We start from the raw sequence: 21,608 nt of genomic DNA on the forward strand, positions 1-21,608 counted from the left end.
CCGTGGGTTCGAGCCCTGGGTTGGGCTCTGTGCTGACAGCTCGGAGCCTGGAGCCTGCTTCGGATTCTGGGTCTCCCTCTCTCTCTGCCCCTCCCCCATTCTCTCTCTCTCTCTCTCTCTCTCTCTCTCTCTCTCTCAAAAATAAATTAAAAAAAAATTTTTTTTAAACGTCAGGATTTCCAGGTCCTGTTAATTGTTTTATCTACATCTCCTCATGTGTAGAACATAATTGGGCAACGCATGAGGTTACAGAACTGACTATGAAGATGATATTCCTACCTTTTACCCACAGAAGATCCATACCTTCCTTCTCCCTGACAACCCCCCCCCCCCCCCCCCCAGCCAGGACCTCCAGCTTTGAGGTCCACCGCCCTCCGTGTAGTCGTCCCCGGATCCCTGGACGCTTGTCACTGCCACACTTCGGCTCGGGTTCACACTTTCTCCCTCCAGCCCCAGGAGACCCTGCCCTTGTTCGCAGGGACCCACGCAGGTAGACCTTCAGACTCAGGCCTCCCTGCCTCTTGAGTTTTCCTCTTCTAGGACTCTGTCCTCTCTTCTCCACTGCCCCACATTCCCTGGGGATGACCCATGGCTCCACCCCTCCACAAGTCCCCTCCGGCCCCCATGTGCCTGGCCCACCCCCTGGGACTCCCGCCTCCAACAATTGTACCCCTTCCCGCCACTTCCCGCCCATGGAACCCTCTGCCTGTTGCCATGCCTCCCTCGCCCCCACCTCGTGTGTCTCTTCTGTCCTCACCAGGCCTCTGCAAGACTCCCTTGTGCCTCTCCGTTTGTCACACGTGCCTTAAGTCCAGCTCTTTACTCGTTTTGCCCCCCCCCCTCCCCCGTCTCCCCCTGCTGCCACCAGCACTGGCTCTTGGCACTTTTTTCTTTTTTTAATTTTTAATTTACATCCAAGTAAGTCAACACGGTGTCTCTTCCCACTTGCAATTCAAGGCCAGTACGGAGGTGCCTACACTCCTCACGCTCCCAGACAGCTGACTCTCACCTTCTCCTCTGCCCCCGAACCTAACTCCTCCTTCCCCTTCTCTCTCTCAGCGGATTTCCTTGCTGTCTCTTTCGCCATCGCAGAAAGCCCCCCATTCTACTCCATCCCTCCTGCATCATTCACCAGGTCCCATCCCCTCTTGCTTTTTCAAGACATTGTTCTAGAAATTCTGCCTTGGCGTTTTCCCCTCATTTCTCTGCCATTCTCAAAGGAATTAGAATAAAGGTCTCCCTTTCTTCCATGTTTCTCTCCAGCTACCCCCACCTCCATGTTTCTCCTCTCTTGTTTTGTAAGATCAAAAGCCCTGGAAGGACTAGCCTCATTTTTCCCAGCTCCTTTCCTCTTGCTCTCGAACTCGGCACCGTTCGACCAAACAGGTCCTGGCAAGCCTTGGATGGTCCCCACCACACTGAGTCCCAGGGCGTCGTCCCTCTGCCCCTTCTCTGGTGGCCCAGCAGCAGTGGTTGGAGCAGCCGGTCCCTCTCTGCTCCCGGACATGCTGGGATGCCATTCTCCCCGGCCATTTCTCCCTCATCTCCCAAAATGTAAACATCGGAGGGGCCCAGAGCTCAGTCCTTGGACCTCCTCTTTCTTTCCCCATATTGACCTCCCAAGTGATCCCATTGAAAGTGTTGTATTACTTTCCTAGAGGTGCCATAACAAATTCCTACCCCCTGGGTGGCCTAAAACAACAGGGATTTATTCTCTCACAGTTCCGGGGGCCAGAAGTCCTGCACAAAGATGTCGGCCTGGCTGTGTCCCCTCTGAAGGCTCTAGGGGAGAACACTTCCTTGCCTGTCCCACCTCCTGGTGCTCCCTAGCTTGTGGCCACGGTGCTCCACTCTGTCTCCTTCTTCACAGGCCTTCTCCTCCGCATCTGTGTCTCAAATCCCCTCTGCCACCCCCTTATAAAGACACTGGTCGTTGGATTCAGGATCTGCCCTAAACCCAGGATATGCCTCCCTAGCGAGATCCTCAACTAATTAAAACTGCAAGGACTCCATTTCCAAATAAGTCACATCCCGAGGGTCCAGGTGGTCATGTCTCTGAGGGGGGATGCTGTGTGACCCAGCACAGCTGTCTGTACTGTGACCCCTCTGAAGTTTATGTCCCTAGCTTGATCTGCCTCCCTGAGCTAACGGCTTACTCAGCACCTCCCCGTGGATGTACATCAGGTATGTCAAAGTCAACAATTCCCGAACTGAGCTCCTGTCCTTCCCCCTCCAGAGCCTGCCCACCCACCCATAGCTTCCTCCCCTTCGGGTGGTGGGATCTCCATCCTTCTAGTGGTCAGGCCCCAACCCCTGAAGTCGTTATTGACCCTCCTTCTCTTACACCGCGTGTCCAGTCCTTCCGCAAATCGGGTGATTCTGCCTCTAAAACAGACAGACTCCCGTTCCTCACTCCCCCGCCGCCGTCACTCTAACCCAAGTCCAACGCTCTCTCTCAAACCAAATTACTCAGTAGCTGCCTAATTAGGCTTGTGCTTTAGCTTTTGCTTCCTTCAGCGCCTGTTTGTAACACCGTAGCCCGAGCGCTGCTTTGGAAACATGAATCAGACCAACGCCCTCCTCCCCTTGGCCTCTAGTTACGCTTTGCCTCACTCAGAATAAGAGCAAGAGGCCCCACAGTGGCTATTTATCTGCCTGCAGTGCTAGTCTTGTTGTGGATTATCTTTGAGAAGTTTCATCTTTTCCTAACTGTTTGATTCTTTTATTTGTATGGAAGTCAGGGTATGTTACAGGGTTTCATGCACTTGCCTTATCGTTAAGACTCACCTTGAGCCCTTGTTTAAAATCTGTAGATTTTTGGGTCCTTCTCTTGGATATCAGTAATTAAGGAGCAGAGCTCAGGACGACCAGCAGGTGTCTTGGGGGCTCTGATGAGTTCTGGAAAGCACTGCCACGGAGAATTTGCTGAACTGAGTGAGCGATCATTTTTCTAGGTCCTACACCTTCTAAAGTACAGTTGCCCCTTGGACAGCACAGGAGTTAGGGGCCCTGACCCCACACTCACTTGAAAATCTGTATATAACTTTTGACTCCCCCCTGGGGGTAACTACTGTATGGAAGACTTACTGGTAACATAAAGTCAATTAATTTTTTGTATTGTACAATTATTTTGTATATTATACATATTACACCCTGTATGACAGTAAAATAAGCTAAAGAGAAACAAGTTATTAAAATCATAAGGAGCAGGGCACCTGGGTGGCCCGGTCGGTTGAGCATCTGACTTCGGCTCAGGGCATGATCTCATGGTTGGTGGGTTCGAGCCCTGCGTCCGGCTCTGTGCTGATGGCTCAGAGCCTGGAGCCTGCTTCGGATTCTGTGTCTCCCTCTCTCTCTGCCCCTCCCCCACTCACACTCTGTCTCAGAAATAAAGATTAAAAAAATTTAAGAATCATAAGAATACATTGACAGTAGTATACTGTATTTATTGACCAAAAAAAAAAAAAAAAACAAAAAACCCACGTAAAAGTGACCCATGCAGTCTGAGCCTGTGTTCAAGGGTCGAGTGCACTGTTTCTTTTCCTCGTTGTGAAGCTGTGGCCAACAGGGAGGATTTTATTTCTCTTCCCATTTTACGTTTGTGAAGGCCAGTAACTATTTCCTCCAGTCGCGAGGCACAGAAGACACCCCCCCCCCCCCCCCCCCCCCCCCCCCCCCCCCGGTGAACCAAATACTTGACAGCTTTCTCCTAAGATTCCGCCTTTCCGGCTCCCCACTCCTCCCATATCCTTAGGAAAAGGAAAAGGGACAGGAGCCATCGCGGAGAGCAGACCTTCACCGGCTCCGTTGATAAACACAGGCCACTTTGGAAGCTTATTTCAAAAGGGTTGAAATGTAGCAACGTGGATGGAACTGGAGAGTGTGATGCTAAGTGAAATAAGCCATAGAGAGAAAGACAGATACCGTATGGTTTCACTCTTATGTGGATCCTGAGAAACTTAACAGCAACCCCTGGGGGAGGGGAAGGAAAAAAAAAAAAAAAGAGGTTAGAGTGGGAGAGAGCCAAAGCGTAAGAGACTCTTAAAAACTGAGAACAAACTGAGGGTTGATGGGGGGTGGGAGGGAGGGGAGGCCGGGTGATGGGTATCGAGGAGGGCACCTTTTGGGATGAGCACTGGGTGTTGCATGGAAACCAATTTGACAATAAATTTCATATATTGAAAAAAGAATAAAAATAAATAAATAATAAAAATAAAAAAGAAATGTAAATACAATGATTACAGCGCCTCTGTCTCAGGTATATTTGGAGTTTATCAGATCTCATCACAGGCTGCTTTCAGTTGGTCCCAGGAAAGAGAAGTCGGGGATTAGTTCTAGAGCCACAGCCCAGGCTTTGCCAACCCAGCCAAACTCAAGTTCTTTAAAGTGTGTCGTTGGAGTTGAAACACAGCACGCGCGCCTCTGTGTTTTCTTCCGTGCTTAGCTGTCCCACAACAGGGGACGTCTGTTTGCCGATGTGCTCTTTTCTGTCTGCCCCATTAGGAAGTAAACCCCACAGGGCAGGGACGCCGTTTCGTTGCCACCCGCCCAGAACAGGACCAGGCTCCTAGCGGGCAGACTGGCCTGGGTATAAGTGGAAAACCCCGCCTCAGAATGACAGTGATCTTCATTCTTGTAGTGGACGAAGAGTGTCCTCTGGGGGTGGCATCCTCGTGAAGCCACAAGTGACCGGACCCCCCAAGTACATTCCTAGCTGCTTTCTGTTAACTTGGGGCATACCCACGTATTGATATGATTGTGTATATGTGAATACGTACCTAGTGAGTAATCCTAGAAGTCTTTCAAAGCGGACGTAGCACAAAACAGGTATTCATGCTCTGGGAAAGTCTTGGAAAATGTGATCCATATCAGATCTTTCTTTCTTTCTTTCTTTTTTTTTTTTTTAAAAAAATTTTTTTTTTCAACGTTTTTTATTTATTTTTGGGACAGAGAGAGACAGAGCATGAACGGGGGAGGGGCAGAGAGAGAGGGAGACACAGCATCGGAAACAGGCTCCAGGCTCCGAGCCATCAGCCCAGAGCCTGACGCGGGGCTCGAACTCACGGACTGCGAGATCGTGACCTGGCTGAAGTCGGACGCTTAACCGACTGCGCCATCCAGGCGCCCCTTTTTTTTTTTTTTAAAAAGAGAGGTTGTTTTGCTTAGTAGAAGTCACTGCAGGGGCACCTGGGCGGCTCAGTCGGTTAAGCTTTCGCCTCTTGATTTCGGCTCAGGTCATGATCTCACGGTTCATGAGTTTGAGCCCCACGTCAGGGTCTGTGCTGACAGCTTGGAGTCTGCTTGGGATTCTCTCTCTCTCTCTTCCTCCCCTGTTCTCTCTGTCTCAAAATAAATAATCATTAAGAAAAAAGTCAGTGCACGTTTCTGATAGAAATATTGAAAACAAATGAAAACATAGCATTCAGATGCCATTTTCCTGTTATAAGCTTTTTTGTGTGTTCTTATGCTACATTTCAGTTTTATTTGTTTAATGATATTTTTTTAAGCATTGCATTGATAATGGGTTAAAAAAGAAGAAAAGTCAAAGTAAAGTATACTCTAGCTTAGAAACTGAAAACCTTATACCCCGATTCCTCGGTCCCAATTTTGGCAATTCTAATGCATCATTCCAGTTACCAGCATTGGTTATGGTCATTCCTCCCGGTCCCCACGGAAATGTATGATATGTGCAATATGCTGCAACTCCGTAGCTTGATATATCTTGGCTATTTTTGTATATCAGTGTAGAATGACCCCCCTCATTCTTTGTTTAAGCTTATTTATTCTGAGAGAAGCGCGAGTAGGGAAGGGGCAGAAAGAGAGGGAGAGGCAGAATCCCAAGCAGGCTGTCAGCACAGAACCCACCTTCTAATCCTCTCTCTCTCCCTCTCTCTCCCTCCCTCTCTCTCTCCCTCCCTCTCTCTCTCTCTCTCTCAAAAATAAATAAAACGTTTAAAAAAATGAAATTAATTGTAGGTTATAGATCTACCAAAAGTGTGTGTACATTTAAAATTTTGATAGTTACTCCTGAAAGTCTTTCCAAAAAATGAGAGTATCTTTTGTCTCCTCTCCTTGCCCAAACTTGGTATTGTTAGCCTTCTCCAATCCAGTCAGATAGATCAGATTTAGCATTCATTATTGTAATTTATGTTTATTTAACATAGATGAGGTCAAGCACCTTTTTCCACATTTATTCTTTGCAGTATATTTTTCTGGGAACTCTTTAAACCTTCTGCTCATTTTTTTCTATTAGTGCCTCACCATCCATTTTAATTATTTCTAATTATACATTAGATTTGTACTGTAAATGCTGTGCTGTTTTGTATGTATTGGACTGAATATTTTTCAATATTTTTCCAATATATTTTCCCAATAATTTTTCCTTTTATTAAAAATAAATATCGGGGCGCCTGGGTGGCGCAGTCGGTTAAGCGTCCCGACTTCAGCCAGGTCACGATCTCACGGTCCGTGAGTTCAAGCCCCGCGTCAGGCTCTGGGCTGATGGCTCGGAGCCTGGAGCCTGTTTCCGATTCTGTGTCTCCCTCTCTCTCTGCCCCTCCCCCGTTCATGCTCTGTCTCTCTCTGTCCCAAAAAAAAAAAAAAAAAAAAAAAAAAAAAAACGTTGGAAAAAAAAATAAAAATAAATATCACGTTATAAACATGTTTGTGCTTGGGCACCTGGGTGGCTCAGTCAGTAGAGTGTCCGACTTCAGCTCAGGTCACGATCTCACGGTCAGTGAGTTCGAGCCCCGCATTGGGCTCTGGGCTGATGGCTCAAAGCCTGGAGCCTGCTTCTGATTCTGTGTCTCCCTCTCTCTCTGCCCCTCCCCCGTTCATGCTCTCTCTCTGTGTCTCAAAAATAAATAAACGTTAAAAAAAAAAATAAAAAAACACGTATGTGCCTTTACAACATAATATTCTGTTCCTATGATTATACGATGATTTCCTTAACATTCCCATATGAAGAACCTCCAATTCTTCCCTAATATAAATAACAATACAAAACATTTCTGGGGACAAACCTTTACTCATTTTGTTTCCTTACCACAGAACCCCTGCCCATCCCCTGCCCACTAGCCAGATAACAAGATCAGAATATAAATGTTTTTATGCCTCCTGACATTCACAGCTTGTTTTCACTGAGCAAAATTTGGCTTTTTTGGTTTGTGTCAAGTTTTTATTTAAATTCTAGTTGGGGCGCCTGGGTGGCTCAGTCTTTTGAGCATCCGACTTCGGCTCCGGTCATGATCTCGCAGTTCGTGGGTTCGAGCCCCACGTCGGGCTCTGTGCTGACGTCTCAGAGCCTGGAGCCTGCTTCAGATTCTGTGTCCTCTCTCTCTCTGCCCCTTCCTGGCTTGCGCTCGCTCTCTCTCTCTCTCTCTCTCTCTCTCTCTCCCCCTCAAAACTAAATAAACATTAAAAAAAACAATCTAAATACTAGTTAGTTACCGTAGAGTGTAATATTGGCTTCAGGAGTAGAATTTATTGATCCCTCACTTACGCGTAAGACCCAGTGGCAATGAATAGAGTGAATTGTTTCTCAGTTTGAGGTGTCAGGGCGGGGGGACCGTCTGGGTTGGTTCACATCCCACCTCAGAGGAAATCGGTATTCGAGCTCAGAAACAAGACCCATTGGGTTCTTTTCTCACTTCCTCCCTCTGCGGCGGGATAAGTTGTGAACCATTTGCTTCCTTCTCAAAATCTGCTTGCTTTTCAAAGCGATAAGCAGGAGCGGGGCTCGTTAGCCACAGATCAGGGGGTAGCTCGTTTACGGCACAGTAGTACCGACGAAATTGATGATGACGGAAGAGGGGATGGTAAGCAAAGGAGCTTTCTGATCCCCAGTGTCATTGATTCACCGCCTTGTCCTGAGTGTGCAGAACTGGCCAGTCTCTTGCAGCAGGGGTGGGGGGGGGGGTGGGGGCATCTTTGGCAGACCATCCCCTTTACCCCCTGGGGCAGCTGGTGGGAGGGAGCTTGCTGCCCACCCTGAGCGGAGGCAGCGTCTTCAAGTTTAGCCTCTGCCACTCGCAGAGTGCAAGGCCGCTCGCATCCAGTCGGCCAAAGCCGAGAGCCGCGAGCCGGCGTGCCGGGGCCACACCCCGCCCTGTGCCGCAGCTTCCTGCCACTGTCCCTGGGCTCCACGGAATCTGCTCCGCTGTCTGTCATGTCACCGTTAGGAGCCACATCTGGATTTTGGTCTTTTCTGTTATTAACAGCAGCAGCAGGAGGAGGAGCGTAGCAGTGACAAGAGTGGTCATCTTGCGCTGAACGTCCTTCCGTTCTCTTCTCAATCTCCTCTGGACTTTACCAGGTTGTTACTAATATTAGCCCCATTTTGCCAAGTGGGAAACTGGAGGCTTTGAGGAGAAACCCAGCCCCATCTTGTGTAAACTCCAGCTGAGTCCTTCTAAAGTTTAGGGCGCACAGTCGCAATGGTCCCAACTGTGTCCCGAGGCAGCGTCGGTAATCTCTTTCCCGCCAGGCCCTAGGTGGATAGTCGCAGTCGGGGCCAGGGTTTATCTGAGGCCGGATGGAGGAGCTGCCCCAGGCGAAGAAGTGATGGGGAGGAGCGTTCCCTGCTTCCCAGTTTGGTTCGGTCCCGCCTGGTGTGCCACCGGGAAGCTGCACCTTGATCAGCCAGCTGCACCCACAGGCGGGTGGGTGACGAGTGCTGTGCTGGGCTCCCTGCGGCAGAAAGCCTTTGCTGGCCTCCGGTCCTGCTTCCCGATGGCGCGAGGCTTCCAATGTAGCTGTGGGGGAGAGGGGCGCGTGAAATGAACAGAACAGAAGATCTATCATTTTTAGGTGCACAGCTCAGTGGCAGGGCCGTGCAATCATTACCACCGTCCATCTCCAGAACTTTTTTCACCTTGCAAAAATTAAAAAAAAAAAAAAATTTTTTTTTTTTTAGATTTATTTATTTTTGATAGAGACAGAGCACAAGTGGGGGAGGGGCAGAGAGAGAAGGAGACACAGAATCCGAAGCAGGCTCCAGGCTCTGAGCCGTCAGCACAGAACCCGACACGGGGCTCGAACTCACAAACTGCGAGATCATGACCTGAGCTGAAATCGGTCACTTCACCGACTGAGCCACCCAGGCGCCCCTCACCTTGCAAAAATAGAACACTATACCCATCAAACAACTCCCCGTTCTCCCCCCCCCACTGGCCTCTTGCAACCACCATTTTCCTTTGTGTCTACGAATTTGACTACGTTAAGTCCGTGACATGAGTGGAACCATACAGCATTTGCCCTTTCGTGCCTGGCTTAGTTCACTTCACATAATGTCCTCGAGGCTCATCCATGTTGTAGCAGGTGTCAAAATTTCACTCCTCTTTAAGGCTAAATATTCCATCGTATGTATAGATCACATTCTGCTTATCCATTCACTCATCAGTGGACTCTTAGGTTGCTTCCGCCATTTGGCTATTGTGAATAATGCCGCTGTGAATAGGGGTGTACAAATATCCGTCAGATATTGTATAAATATCTGCTTTTAATTTGGGGCGTATGCACCCAGAAGCGGAATCGATGGATCCCAGGATAATTCCATGTTTGTGTGGTAATGTTTTTAGGAATACCCGTTCTGTCTTCCTTATGTGGTTGTAGCATTCTGCATTCCCACCAGCAGTGCACAAGGGTTCCAGATTTCTCCATATCCTCACCAACACTTGTCACTTTCTGTTTTTCTTTGGTGTCTCTTTGTTGGTCTTTACAGTAGCCATCCTGATGGGCGTGAAGTAGTCTAATTAAAGTTCTCTCAAGAAAACCTCTATGGGAATTAGTTGACAGATTTGTCTTCCTTTTTCGCTAAAGAAGGTGAATCTCCTTCATGGAAACTTGCTGATTTAAGTATGATTATTCAACGAAACTGTCTCCATGGAAAGTTTGATGTCGGTTTGATTAAATTTTGACCGGTCACAGGAAACTTACGAGCCCCAAGTTCGCATATGCCAAACTGCCCTCATCTGAGAGCTCTGACGGTAGTCGGACAGACTGCAAACTTTAACTTGGCCACTTTTTAAGTTATCTAGTTTTGGTTTTTTTTCTCTCTCTCTCTTTTCCCTCCTTTTACCTGCTTGTGAGCATTCCACTATGTGTACCTCTTGGTAAAGGAAGATGCCAGTCTGGATGAAGGGTTCAGAGCACAGGTGGTGGGACCAGCCAGACTTGGATTAAAACCCAAGTTTATCCAGGAAAAAATGACCTTCTCCAAGACTCCGCTTCCTCATCCTTACCACGAATATCGCCTGCCTCATGGGCTTGTTATAAGGAGTATAAATGCTTCGCCAGATGCCTGGGCAGAGTAAGCAGTGTGTACTCAGTAGCTATAATCATCACCGTCCCCACCATCATTATCAAAGGAAAAGACTTCACTATTTCTTAGCAGTTGTGCTTGAAAGGGAAGAATAAAGAAGAACGTTATAATAACCAAATAAAGCTCAAACAAAATTTCTAGGAAATTTTGACCCAAAACCCAGCGAGGGGTGAGCTCCGTGCTTCCTCCATCCAAACTACACATTAAAGACTGTAGGAATCCAGTATAGAAAGATCAATGAATATTTATAGAGAAGTGTTTCTATAAAACTATCGAGTGCTGTAAGACACATGCTGCCACATTTGGACTACAGAGGGGATGTGTTCTCACTTAAGCTTTCTGTTTGAAAGCTCCCTGTTGTCTTTATGTCATTAAATGGTCTTTAGGTCAGTTGGGATGGACTCTAGAGGCTTCCTGTTACAAGGACCCTTCACACAGACACTAGGTTTTACTCAGTTGTTCCTCATTTGTTCCATTCCAGCTTATTAATACTATCCCCATCATTATTTCATGAGCCCCCTAGGGCATTTGAAAGTAATTAGTGATTGGAATCCTCTTTGTCCCAAGGGTAGGAAGGAAATGCCTATCTAAAGAATGAAGTTACCGGGCGCCTGGGTGGCGCAGTCGGTTGAGCGTCCGACTTCAGCTCAGGTCACGATCAGCTCAGGTCACGATCTCGCGGTCCGCGAGTTCGAGCCCCGCGTCGGGCTCTGGGCCGACGGCTCGGAGCCTGGAGCCTGTTTCCGATTCTGCGTCTCCCTCTCTCTCTGCCCCTCCCCCGTTCATGCTCTGTCTCTCTCTGTCCCAAAAATAAATTAAAAACGTTGAAAAAAAAAATTTAAAAAAAAAAAAAAAAATGAAGTTACCGATGCCTAATGGGACAGGTAAAGCATAAGAAAACCAGATTTTTTTATTCTCTCCTGCCTTTTGGCACTTTGCTTGTTTAACTTCTCTCGTTGCTGGTCTAGATGACAAATGTTTTCCAACCAGCCAATTCTGAGACAGGTTGTATTTTCAGTTCCAGCTTCTCATTTAGGCTGGAACTTCCTGGGGCAGATTTTAGCTGTGCTTGAGAGATCACACCGAGTCCCTCAATTAGGCTCCTTCCATTCCTTTGTTCCCTCCGTCATCCGATTCAAATGCAGGCTTCTTCCTCATTAAAATAAAAAATGACTCACTAAGCCAGATAGCTTGTTGCTTGCCAATTTCTCAGGAAAGTGATAGTGATTAGGACGAACAGAACACCGGAGCAAGACTTCCCGAGCAAGGCCATCCACACGAGCCTTTTGTTATCTGTCCAAAGCATCACTCCGATTCTCTGGTGAAAGCAGCCCAGTGTGTGTGCCCAGCAGACCATCCACAGAGCACAGGCCTGGGAAGGCTACTGAAGGCTCAGAGCCTGTGAACCGGAGGGAGTCTACTGGAAGGCGGGCGGGGGAGAGGGGGACGTGAGTCCTGTGTGGGATGCTGGGATGCTGGTTGCTGATGGGGCTTCTAAGAAAAACAGGAAAAGATGCGTGACCTCTGTGGTCGGTTGCTAGCAAGGAAGGTCACTTGCAAGGTTTATTTGAGCTCTGCTTTGATATGTAAGAACATAATAGATTTTTTTCCCCCTCCAGAGTTGTAGTCCACATGAGATAAGCCTCTGATACTGACCCAAAGCCTGTAGTCATTAGGTATTTTCTGCCCCAAGCGGAACTGTACCGAGAGCCGCCAGTCGGTCACTGGCAACTCGCGTCTCCATAAATGTATTTGATGATGGAAGCCACGGGTCACTGAAAAGGGCAGGACCCGTGTGGCCTTCCTCAGAGCGGCCCAGGCAGGGGTGTGTGGAGAGGGTCTCCTGAGCTGCCTGCCATGTTTACGCCTCCTTTGGGGAAGAGGAACACACAGACTTTCTCTACCTAAATGTTACTGTTGGAGCAGGAATTTAAAAACGAGTGAACTCAGCTCAAATGCTTCTGAAAAGTTTGGTGTGATTTCCGACCTTGTACCCTGGGGGAAAAAAAATGTATTTGCAAAGTAAATAGGACTCTAGACTTTGTGTTCCGTCCCCACTTTGCATACGTGCGTGTATATGTATTTGTTTGCAGTAGAAAATGATGGGCAGAGGGAGCAGAGGCTGTTAAGAGTTCTGAAAACTCGCCCTGCGCTTGTATTGTATTTGTGTGTGTACGTGTGTGTGTCTGTAAAACCACATCTGTAGACGTGGATGTACCAGAACGTAGACACCCACGGACCGCAACGCCCTGTCGAGTGTGCCCGCGAGGACCCTCTGAGATGCTGGGTGAGGGTCGGAAACCCACCCCCCCAATCCAGCTCGCCCACCAGCCAACACGGCCGGGTCACCTGCCCTTGGAAGACATGGCGCCTTCTGATTTGTTGTGGGCCAGGGAGGGTACACGGGTTGGGAGGGAGGACACTTTCTATTTCACACCAGCAGCAAAAATGGGCAGGCCAATGTGTTTGGGGTCAGAACATTTGATAACCCCTTCTTTCTCTGGTTGCACTCCTATTTTTAGCCCCTTGATTTCCCCCATGTTTGAAAGCTGATTGGCAGACCCCTGATGACCAATGTCTTTTCTTCTAACAGCACATTCAAATGGCCTCTCTGAAAAACTTGCATTGCATGAGACCTAAAGCCTGCTTTTTAAGCACCTGCCCTTTAACTCGGGAAACAGCATTTTTAATGTCGCCCCCGTGCCTAGAACTTTCACCAGGTACTAGATGCCTGGAATTTCACCAGAGCCCAGGCTGGGATCCCAGGGGGTCACTATCTTACTTAATAATTCCTCACTGCCCTCCCAGGACAGCAGTGAACAACACGCGTGTGCACACACACACCCCCCAAAGGCAGAAATGTCACCTTCATATATTTCCACTGAAGGTACAGAAAGAGGAACCAAGAAATGTACGTTTGTCATGCTATTTGAGCTGAAGAGCATGAGAAATGCAAAACACACCCAAACCTAAATCAGTTTGCTTAAAGCCAGGAGCACGAAAACATCGCCAACGTTATCTTTTTACGTGACTGTTCTCATTTTAGATAATGGAGGTGCTTTGTATTTCAAATTTCCCCAGTAGCTTCACACCCAGACTCTCTAATACAGAGTCAGGAATTGGCGCACACAGAAGAGACCCATTTAATTGCTGCTTTAGCCTCAGCAGGTGGTTTGCGGAATTGAGGTCCTCTCGCGTTTGTACATCCCTGGGCCTGGCGTTGTGAAGCTGCCGTGGTCCGGGATGATGAGAGAATCTCTTCATCTGATTTAAAACATAAAGGTCAAGTCAAGCGTGCCCGGGTGGCTCAGTCGCTTAAGCGCCCGACTCTTGGTTTCGGCTCAGGTCACGATCCCCCAGTTCGTGGGATCGAGCCCCACATCGGGCTCACTGCTGTCCGCTCAGAGCCTGCTTCGGATCCTCTGTCCCCCCTCTCTCTGCCCCTCCCCTACTCATGCATGTTCTCTCTCTCTCTCAAACATAAATATTAAGAAAACCATTTTTAAAGAAATACTAGCATAGGGGTTAAGCTTTCATTTTAACCGCTAAACGTACACAAGGGAAATTAAATTGACTTCCAGACCATCACATTAACCTGTGGTATGATTCTGGGAAAGAAATTTCCTTTCAGCCTCGTTAAAGTTCCAAGGGCAAGGATAATTATTGCCTTTTTTTTTTTTTTTTTTAATAACATATGGGTCATCAAAATCTGTCCCCAAGAGCCAGAGAGGTGTGGATACTTGGTGCCATGTTCTAGAAGCTCTGTCCACGCCACCAGTGCACATCTGTGTGGGTCATCTGCTTCCTGAGTGCTCTGTCCAACTGCGGTACAGGCCCAGGTTGAGATTGTAGCCGACTTTGGCTCGCTGGGCTTCCTGACCCGGTTTACGTATAGTTACTGGAATGTTACATAAAGGCCCAGGAACAGAAACGGGCACACTCTACGCCTGCCCTGGTTTATATTCCCGCAGGGCTCGTAGGTAAACGGGTGAGGAGCAGAGAGCCCTGGGACCACACGCATTCCCCGAGGAGAGCTGGGTAAGGCTTCTTAGAGTCAGTGACATCCCCACTGAGGCCCTCAGAATGAGTTGGCCAGGCCAAAGAGACCAGAGTGAATGTGTCCAGCAGAGGCAGCTGGGGAACCAGGATACGGGACAGGAGCTGCTCGTGGTGAGGAGGCAGGAGGGCCGAGCAGGGGCCGGTCACACGGGGCCTGAGTGGCGGGGTTACAGAGTTCAGACATTGGCCTGAGGCTGGCTTTGAGCAGGGAGTGACCCGGCCGGAGTCGCACAGAGGACTAAAGCATCAGGGATGCGGTCACCTGGGCCCTCACGGAAGTGAGGGCTGGCCAGGCTGGCCAAGCAGGGACCTGACTCCAACTTCCCCCTGTAGGGGTTCACGTAGGCTGGGTCTTCCACGCCACCTGCCTAGTCAAGGGCCACACGCACCGCTCTTGCTTCTAAAAAGCTCTGAGAAGAGGTTTGGTGAAGGAAGGTTCCAGGAGATAGAAGTGAAAGCATACAAGGTACAGGGTGTGGCTTCGGCCCTGGAGGTGTTTACTGTCTGGCAGGCCTGACACGATACACACATTAAACAGCGTAAAAATAAAGACCAACACGTGGTTTTGTACAAGGTGACCCTTGACAGTGGGCAGAGAGTGACGAGAACTCATCGCAGAGGGGTTGAGGGAAGGGGAGGAAAGGCATTCCAGGAGAGGGTCCAGGAGAAGCACAGCCGGTAACAAGGAACGACACCTTGGCAAAGCGGCTTGGCCTTGCTGAAAGGGGGTTTGAACCAAGTGGATGAGGGGTGAAAGTCAGGCCTTCCGAGCTGAGACTCTTGGATTTCAAGATAGAATCCAGAAGAATACATTCATTCCTATGTGACGCGATCCTAATTAGAACTTTCTAACTGCTCACCAGATACAGCTCCCTCCTTCCCTCCCTCCCTCCCTCCCTCCTTCCTCCCTCCCTCCTTCCTTCCTTCCTCCCTTCCTTCCTTCCTTCCTCCCTTCCTTCCTTCCTTCCCTCCTTCCCTCCTTCCTTCCTCCCTTCCCTCCTTCCTCCCTTCCTTCCTCCCTTCCTTCCCTCCTTCCTTCCTTCCTTCTTCCCTTCCTTTCTTCCCTCCTTCCTTCCTTCTTTCCTTCCTCCCTTCCTTCCTTCCTTCCTTCCTTCCTTCCTTCCTTCCTTCCTCCCTTCTTTCCTTCCTTCCTCCCTTCCTTCTTTCCTTCCTCCCTTCCTCCCTTCTTTCCTTCCTTCCTTCCTCCCTCCCTTCCCTCCTTCCTTCCTTCCTCCCTCCCTTCCTTCCTTCCTCCCTCCCTCCCTTCCTTCCTTCCTTCCCTCCTTCCTTCCTTCTTTCCTTCCTTCCTTCTTCCCTTCCTTCCCTCCTTCCCTCCTTCCTTCCTCCCTTCCTTCCTTCCTTCCTCCCTTCCTTCCTTCCTTCCTTCCTTCCCTCCTTCCCTCCTTCCTTCCTCCCTTCCCTCCTTCCTCCCTTCCTTCCTCCCTTCCTTCCCTCCTTCCTTCCCTCCTTCCTTCCTTCCTTCTTCCCTTCCTTTCTTCCCTCCTTCCTTCCTTCTTTCCTTCCTCCCTTCCTTCCTTCCTTCCTTCCTTCCTTCCTTCCTTCCTCCCTTCTTTCCTTCCTTCCTCCCTTCCTTCTTTCCTTCCTCCCTTCCTTCTTTCCTTCCTTCCTTCCTTCCTTCCTCCCTTCTTTCCTTCCTTCCTTCCTCCCTCCCTTCCCTCCTTCCTTCCTTCCTCCCTCCCTTCCTTCCTTCCTCCCTCCCTCCCTTCCTTCCTTCCTTCCCTCCTTCCTTCCTTCTTTCCTTCCTTCCTTCTTCCCTTCCTTCCCTCCTTCCCTCCTTCCTTCCTTCCTTCTTTCCTTCCTTCCTTCCTTCCCTCCCTCCCTCCCTCCCTCCCTCCCTCCCTTCCTTCCTTCGTTCCCTCCCTCCCTCCTTCCTTCGTTCCCTCCTTCCTTCCAGATCCTTATCTTTATAATTTGGTAGTTTTCCCCTAAACATCTCATTTGGATTTCCTTAAAAACCGAGTTCCGCGAGGAGTAGTTTCACCTCCCTGGCTTTACTACAGTTTTGTTTAAAGCTTTGCTTCTTTCCTGCTGGCGTGCTTTGTTGTCAGGGTGAAGCTCTCTGCTCATCGACAGTGCGGGGAGAGCTTGGAGAACTGGCCCTGTGGGCTGCTGATGAACCTGACAGCAAGGATCTTGCTGACCAAGGACATGCTGTTCTTAATACCCTGATAATTTCCTTGTGTGAGCATGGCCCTTTCTCGAGCTCTGTTTTCTCATTTGAAGCACAGGGATCATGACATCCGTGTAGCTCTGTGCAAGAATTTAGCGGGGGTCTTAAAAAAGATTGCCCACACATTAGGAAACGTCAACACACGTAGCTGTGACAAAAATCCGGTTGAGACGTGATCACTGTTGATGGGGTTTTGGGGTGATGGCGGGGTTTGGAGCTGATGGCCAAGAAAGAATTCTTGAAGACACCTTTGGTGCAAAAAGGTGATTTTATTAAAGCGTGAGGACAGGACCTCAACCCTGGGGTTGTGCGGAATGACTGCTTATATACTGTGGGGTTGGGGGAGGTAAAGTCAAGAGAAGGTTTCTCAAAGTGATTTCCGTATGCTAAAGAGGATTGACAGGTGACTGGAGGCCTAGCTGTTGTCAGCTAAGGTTGTTTCTCCATTTAGCAAAGCATAATCATTTCCTGGAGATTAGGCTGTTGATGAGATATCTGTAAACCGATGGAGACGCGATCAGTTTAACCATTTGATTTCTGTCCTTTCCTTTGTTCTTGGGCAGCCAGGAGTGCCTGAGGAATATCACACGCGTCCCACCGGGGTGGGGGGGTGGGGGGGTGGGGGTCGGGTGGAGGGGTTGTGCTAGCTTGTGCTTGGCCCTCAGCTTGCCTTACGGCCCTTTTCAACTATCATTGGAGATTTGGGGTGGGGGCAGCTCTTTTAGAAAGGACTCAAAATAGCAGTTGTAATTTATCCACTGTATTTATTTGTTTGTTTATTTGAGAAACAAAGACAGAGAGTGAGCAGGGGAGGGGCAGAGAGAGAGACAGAGAGAATCCCAAGCAGGCTCTGCCCTGTCAGCACAGAGCACAATACAGTGAGACCATGGCCCGAGTCGAAACCAGGAGTCGGACTCTTAACTGACTGAGCCTCTCAGGCGCCCGCCTACCCACTGTTTTCAAATTTTTGAAAGCTCAGAATAATAGACGGGAAAGGATTTCAGGAACTTGTAAGTCTTTTTGGTTTTCCTGATGGTCCTCTGTGATAGGTTACCCTCAACGGAAAATGAGAGCGTTTTTCTGTTTTCAGATTGCAGAGGGAATGGCATACATCGAGAGGAAGAACTACATTCACCGAGATCTACGAGCAGCAAACGTTCTGGTCTCTGAGTCACTCATGTGCAAAATTGCGGATTTTGGGCTTGCTCGCGTGATCGAGGACAATGAGTACACAGCAAGGGAAGGTATGTTGTCCTCACCGCTTCAGCTGTCTTGCTGTTGTGTTTTATTTCGTTTCTCTCTCTCTCTCTCTCTCTCCCTTTCTCTCTCTCTCTTTTTTCTTTTACAAAGCAATTACAATAGTCATCATTTTAAAAAAAGAACTCCTGGGGCTCCTGGATGGTTCAGTTGGTTAAGCATCCGACTTTGGCTCAGGTCATGATCTCGCGATCTGTGGGTTCGAGCCCCACGTCGGGCTCTGTGCTGACAGCTCAGAGCCTGGAGCTGCTTCGGATTCTCTGTCTTCCTCTCTCTCTGCCCCTCCCCCCACTCGCCCTCTGTGTCTGTCTGTCTCTCTCTCTCTCCCCCCAAAAATGAGTAAACCTTAAAAAAAATTTAAAAAGAAGAAAAGAACTCCTTTGGTAAAATGTTCACAATGTACCGTAGTTGCTGTTTGTGGGTCTATTCTAATAATCGTTTTTAAAAAATTACTCTCCTGATTAACTCCACACACTGTGTGTAAAGTTTATAAATGTCATCTGTATTTCAATTAAGCAAAGGAAAACAAAGAGAGACTTGGCAAACAAAGATTAGACTTTGTTGCTAATTGTACATTAAAGCTTTTTGCCCAAACAACGAAGCACACTGTTCCTAACTGTGGAGAAAACATTTGTAACGATAATTCTGTATCCTGTATTCTGGCCTTTCGATTGCAAATCAAAACTTGGAAAGTATGGCACATGGAGAAGTAAATGTAATGCTACAAAAATACACCCCTTTTATTTAACCACGTTCCATGTTCTTCTACACATACTAAAACGCACAGAGTAAGCTGGCTCATGGCTCTGTCTAGGGCTGTGCTCGCCTTTCCGTGTTGCTTAAGGTCTGAGGATCCTGAAGGTCTCACTCACGAAAGTTGCGTGCGTATCTTTGTAGAGCCAAGCATTCTCTTGACATTCCCAAAAAGTATTAAACAAGGATTATTTTCCTGGAAACACACACGTGCCGTTTCTGGAAGACGTCTACTGGATTTATAAAGGCACATTGAGGGGCGGCTGGGTGGCTCAGTCGGTTAAGTGTCCGACTTCAGCTCGCGTCGTGATCTCCCGGTTTGTGAGTTCGAGCCCCGCGTCGGGCTCTGTGCTGCCAGCTAAGAGTCTGTGTCTCCCTCTGTCTCTGCCCCTCCTTGACTTGTGTTCTCTGTCTCTCAAAAATGAATAAATGTTTAAAAAAAAAAAAAAAAAAAAAAAGGTGCATTGGAAACACCGCTTTGATCTATTTAGCCTCTCTTGTGCCCATCATGGTTCAGGTGGCTCCCCCCTGAGGTTGGGTGATAACTTGTCCTCAGCGAAAAGGCAGGTGATGTAGGATGCCACGTTGTTGTCCTATCATCACCCTTCCCACCTTCTAGGTCAGGCCACGGGGACATTCGGCAGCTGCTAAGGCCTCATAGTAAGTGGGAGAGCCAAGAATCGAACCCAGGAGGGGTAGCCTCGACCTACACCAGCCGGAATATATTCCACTGGTTTTGTTGGATATGACGAGACTGGTGTCTCACAAAAATAACTAACTGTTCTCGTGTGAGACAGGTGGCTTAGCGCAGAGAGCTTGGGTTCTAGAATTAAATAGTAGCCATTTCAGGGCAACGGGAATGTTTAGCCTGTGCCAAGCACGCAGATCAACCCAGTGGACTCTGGCACCAACCTTGGGGAGGTTCCGTCTCCTCAGGTTCGAGACGGAGAGATACAGGTGCCCAGAAGAAGGCCTAAAGACAGTTAAGTGACTTGCCAGGGTCACACCAAGTTGGAAACAGCAGACCTGGGATTCAAAGCAGGGCGCGCTGGGCAGGACTGACCTCCCCCCACCCACCTCAAGACACCCTGCCCCTCCCCGACCCACCCCCCGACCCCCCCTGCTGCTGCCCAGCCCTGTGGGGTTAATTGCCAGAACGTGCTAGAGTGAGTACCCTGCGTGCAGGACCTAGCTCTTCTACAGGGCCGTCTCCTGTCCTTACTGTTCTAGTTCCGATTTCCAACTTGGGTCTGATACTTCAAGAAATTCCAGAATCCTGGTGTCCTTACTGCTTCCCTCTGGGCAGATCATTATGCTACTCAGTTCCCGCAAGTAGTAATGTTTGCTCCGAGCAAATGAAGGCAGGAGACCTGAACATTTGGAGTCGTATCTGAAATTCCCGCTGGTGTGGGTTTACAGAGATTGCCCGCCAGAATGTGCAAGGGATTATTTATATTCCATACAAACATAGAACGGGTTCAGTGACCATCTGAACACTGAAGATGTATGCTTTGGAGACCGGTGTCGAGGGACAAATATGTGAGCGAAGAATAAATGCCTATACATTCCGTGTCACGTTCTTTTGTTTCAGGTGGGCCCGTCATGATGTCCCTGGGAGGGCACACAAGGAACTTTGCTGCTCACAAGGGGAATGCCCAAAAGGGACACAGGGGAGGGAGGCGACTATTTTCAGTATGATGTTTTCTACTGTCTCTGTTTTGTACTGTATGGAGGCATTCTCTATTCAAAAGAAATGATTAAAATTTTCCCCCAGAGAAGGAAAGTGTGAAGGCCACATGTCCAGGACTTTTTCCGTGTCAGCTCAGAGGCCCAAGTGACACATGTCTTCTCCCTTAGGTGCCAAATTCCCCATTAAGTGGACGGCTCCAGAAGCAATCAACTTTGGATGTTTCACGATTAAGTCTGATGTGTGGTCCTTTGGAATTCTCCTGTATGAAATCGTCACCTACGGGAAAATTCCCTACCCAGGTATTGTTTGCTTACCTATTTTCATTCGAGTAGTACCCATGAAGAAAAAAAGCCCAAGGGCAGGAGGCATAAAAAAATAAACCCATCCCAAAAGTTAAGAATAAGCCCTTTGTGCTAGAACTTGACTGTGACTATCTTTAGTGGAAAGTGTTCTGAAATAGGCTTAGACACTTCCCTGCCTTCTTATTGATTGATGTGTATTGAATGTGTATTGATTGAATGTGTATTCCCTTTTTAAAAAAATTTTTTTTTAACATTTTATTTCATTTTTTGAGAGACAGAGACAGAGTGGGAGCAGGGGAGGGGCAGAGAGAGAAGGAGACACAGAATCCGAAGCAGGCTCCGAACTCTGAGCTGTCAGCACAGAGCCTGATGCACACAAGATCAGGATCTGAGCCTGCCGCTTAACTGACCGAGCCCCCCAGGCGCCCCTTCCCTTTGTTTTTCTAATTCATTCCACCACTTAATGCCTGGAAGGTGCCTGGCACCCTCATAGGCGTTGCTGTTACGAGGACGGTTTGGACACAGGTGCCCTTCCTCGGCGGTGCACCTGTCAGAGGAGGAAACAGACACAACAGTGAGGATTTACAATGCTTTTTGGCTAGTTTTGAAACAGATTATATTGTATAAAGTACTTTGGAGTCTCTGCCTCTTCAGGAAGGGACCACCTCTGCTTCTCGGTGAAAGATCTTCCCAGTCTGTAACTTACTGAATGTGAGGCCATCCATTCAGTGTCTCTAGATTCCTAACACCCGAAGCCCTTGGAGCCAGACTGTGCCAGCCCGCCCTTTTTTCTCAGGATCCATGCCTGAATATGCAGGAAGAAGGATTTCTCCCAAAGCCTCCGCATTTTTGTTAATGTTCGGCTTTTTGCAAATCGATGATATGATGAAATTACAGTTAAATCTTTAATGTTTCAATTGTTCCCTCATTCAAAAAATATCTGAGGGCGCCGGGCACCTCGAGGTGCCTGGATGCCGCAGTCACAGCTCCTGTGCCTTTGAGAGCTGATATCCTAGCAGGAAGGGACTGGTAACA

General features: G+C 48.5%; 1 protein-coding gene across 4 annotated transcripts in view; it reads left to right on the plus strand.

The window, feature by feature from the left end:
* Positions 1 to 21,608, plus strand: part of LYN (LYN proto-oncogene, Src family tyrosine kinase) — a 125,336-nt gene that overhangs the window by 93,725 nt on the left and 10,003 nt on the right. For all 4 annotated transcript variants that reach the window (XM_058699612.1, XM_058699613.1, XM_058699614.1 and 1 more), the window contains exons 11-12: positions 17,662 to 17,815; positions 20,439 to 20,570. In XM_058699612.1, coding sequence (XP_058555595.1) covers positions 17,662 to 17,815; positions 20,439 to 20,570 — 286 coding nt within the window. The remainder of the gene's footprint in view (positions 1 to 17,661; positions 17,816 to 20,438; positions 20,571 to 21,608) is intronic.

This window comes from Neofelis nebulosa, chromosome 14, assembly GCF_028018385.1.
Source record: "Neofelis nebulosa isolate mNeoNeb1 chromosome 14, mNeoNeb1.pri, whole genome shotgun sequence".
Classification (NCBI taxonomy): domain Eukaryota; kingdom Metazoa; phylum Chordata; class Mammalia; order Carnivora; family Felidae; genus Neofelis; species Neofelis nebulosa.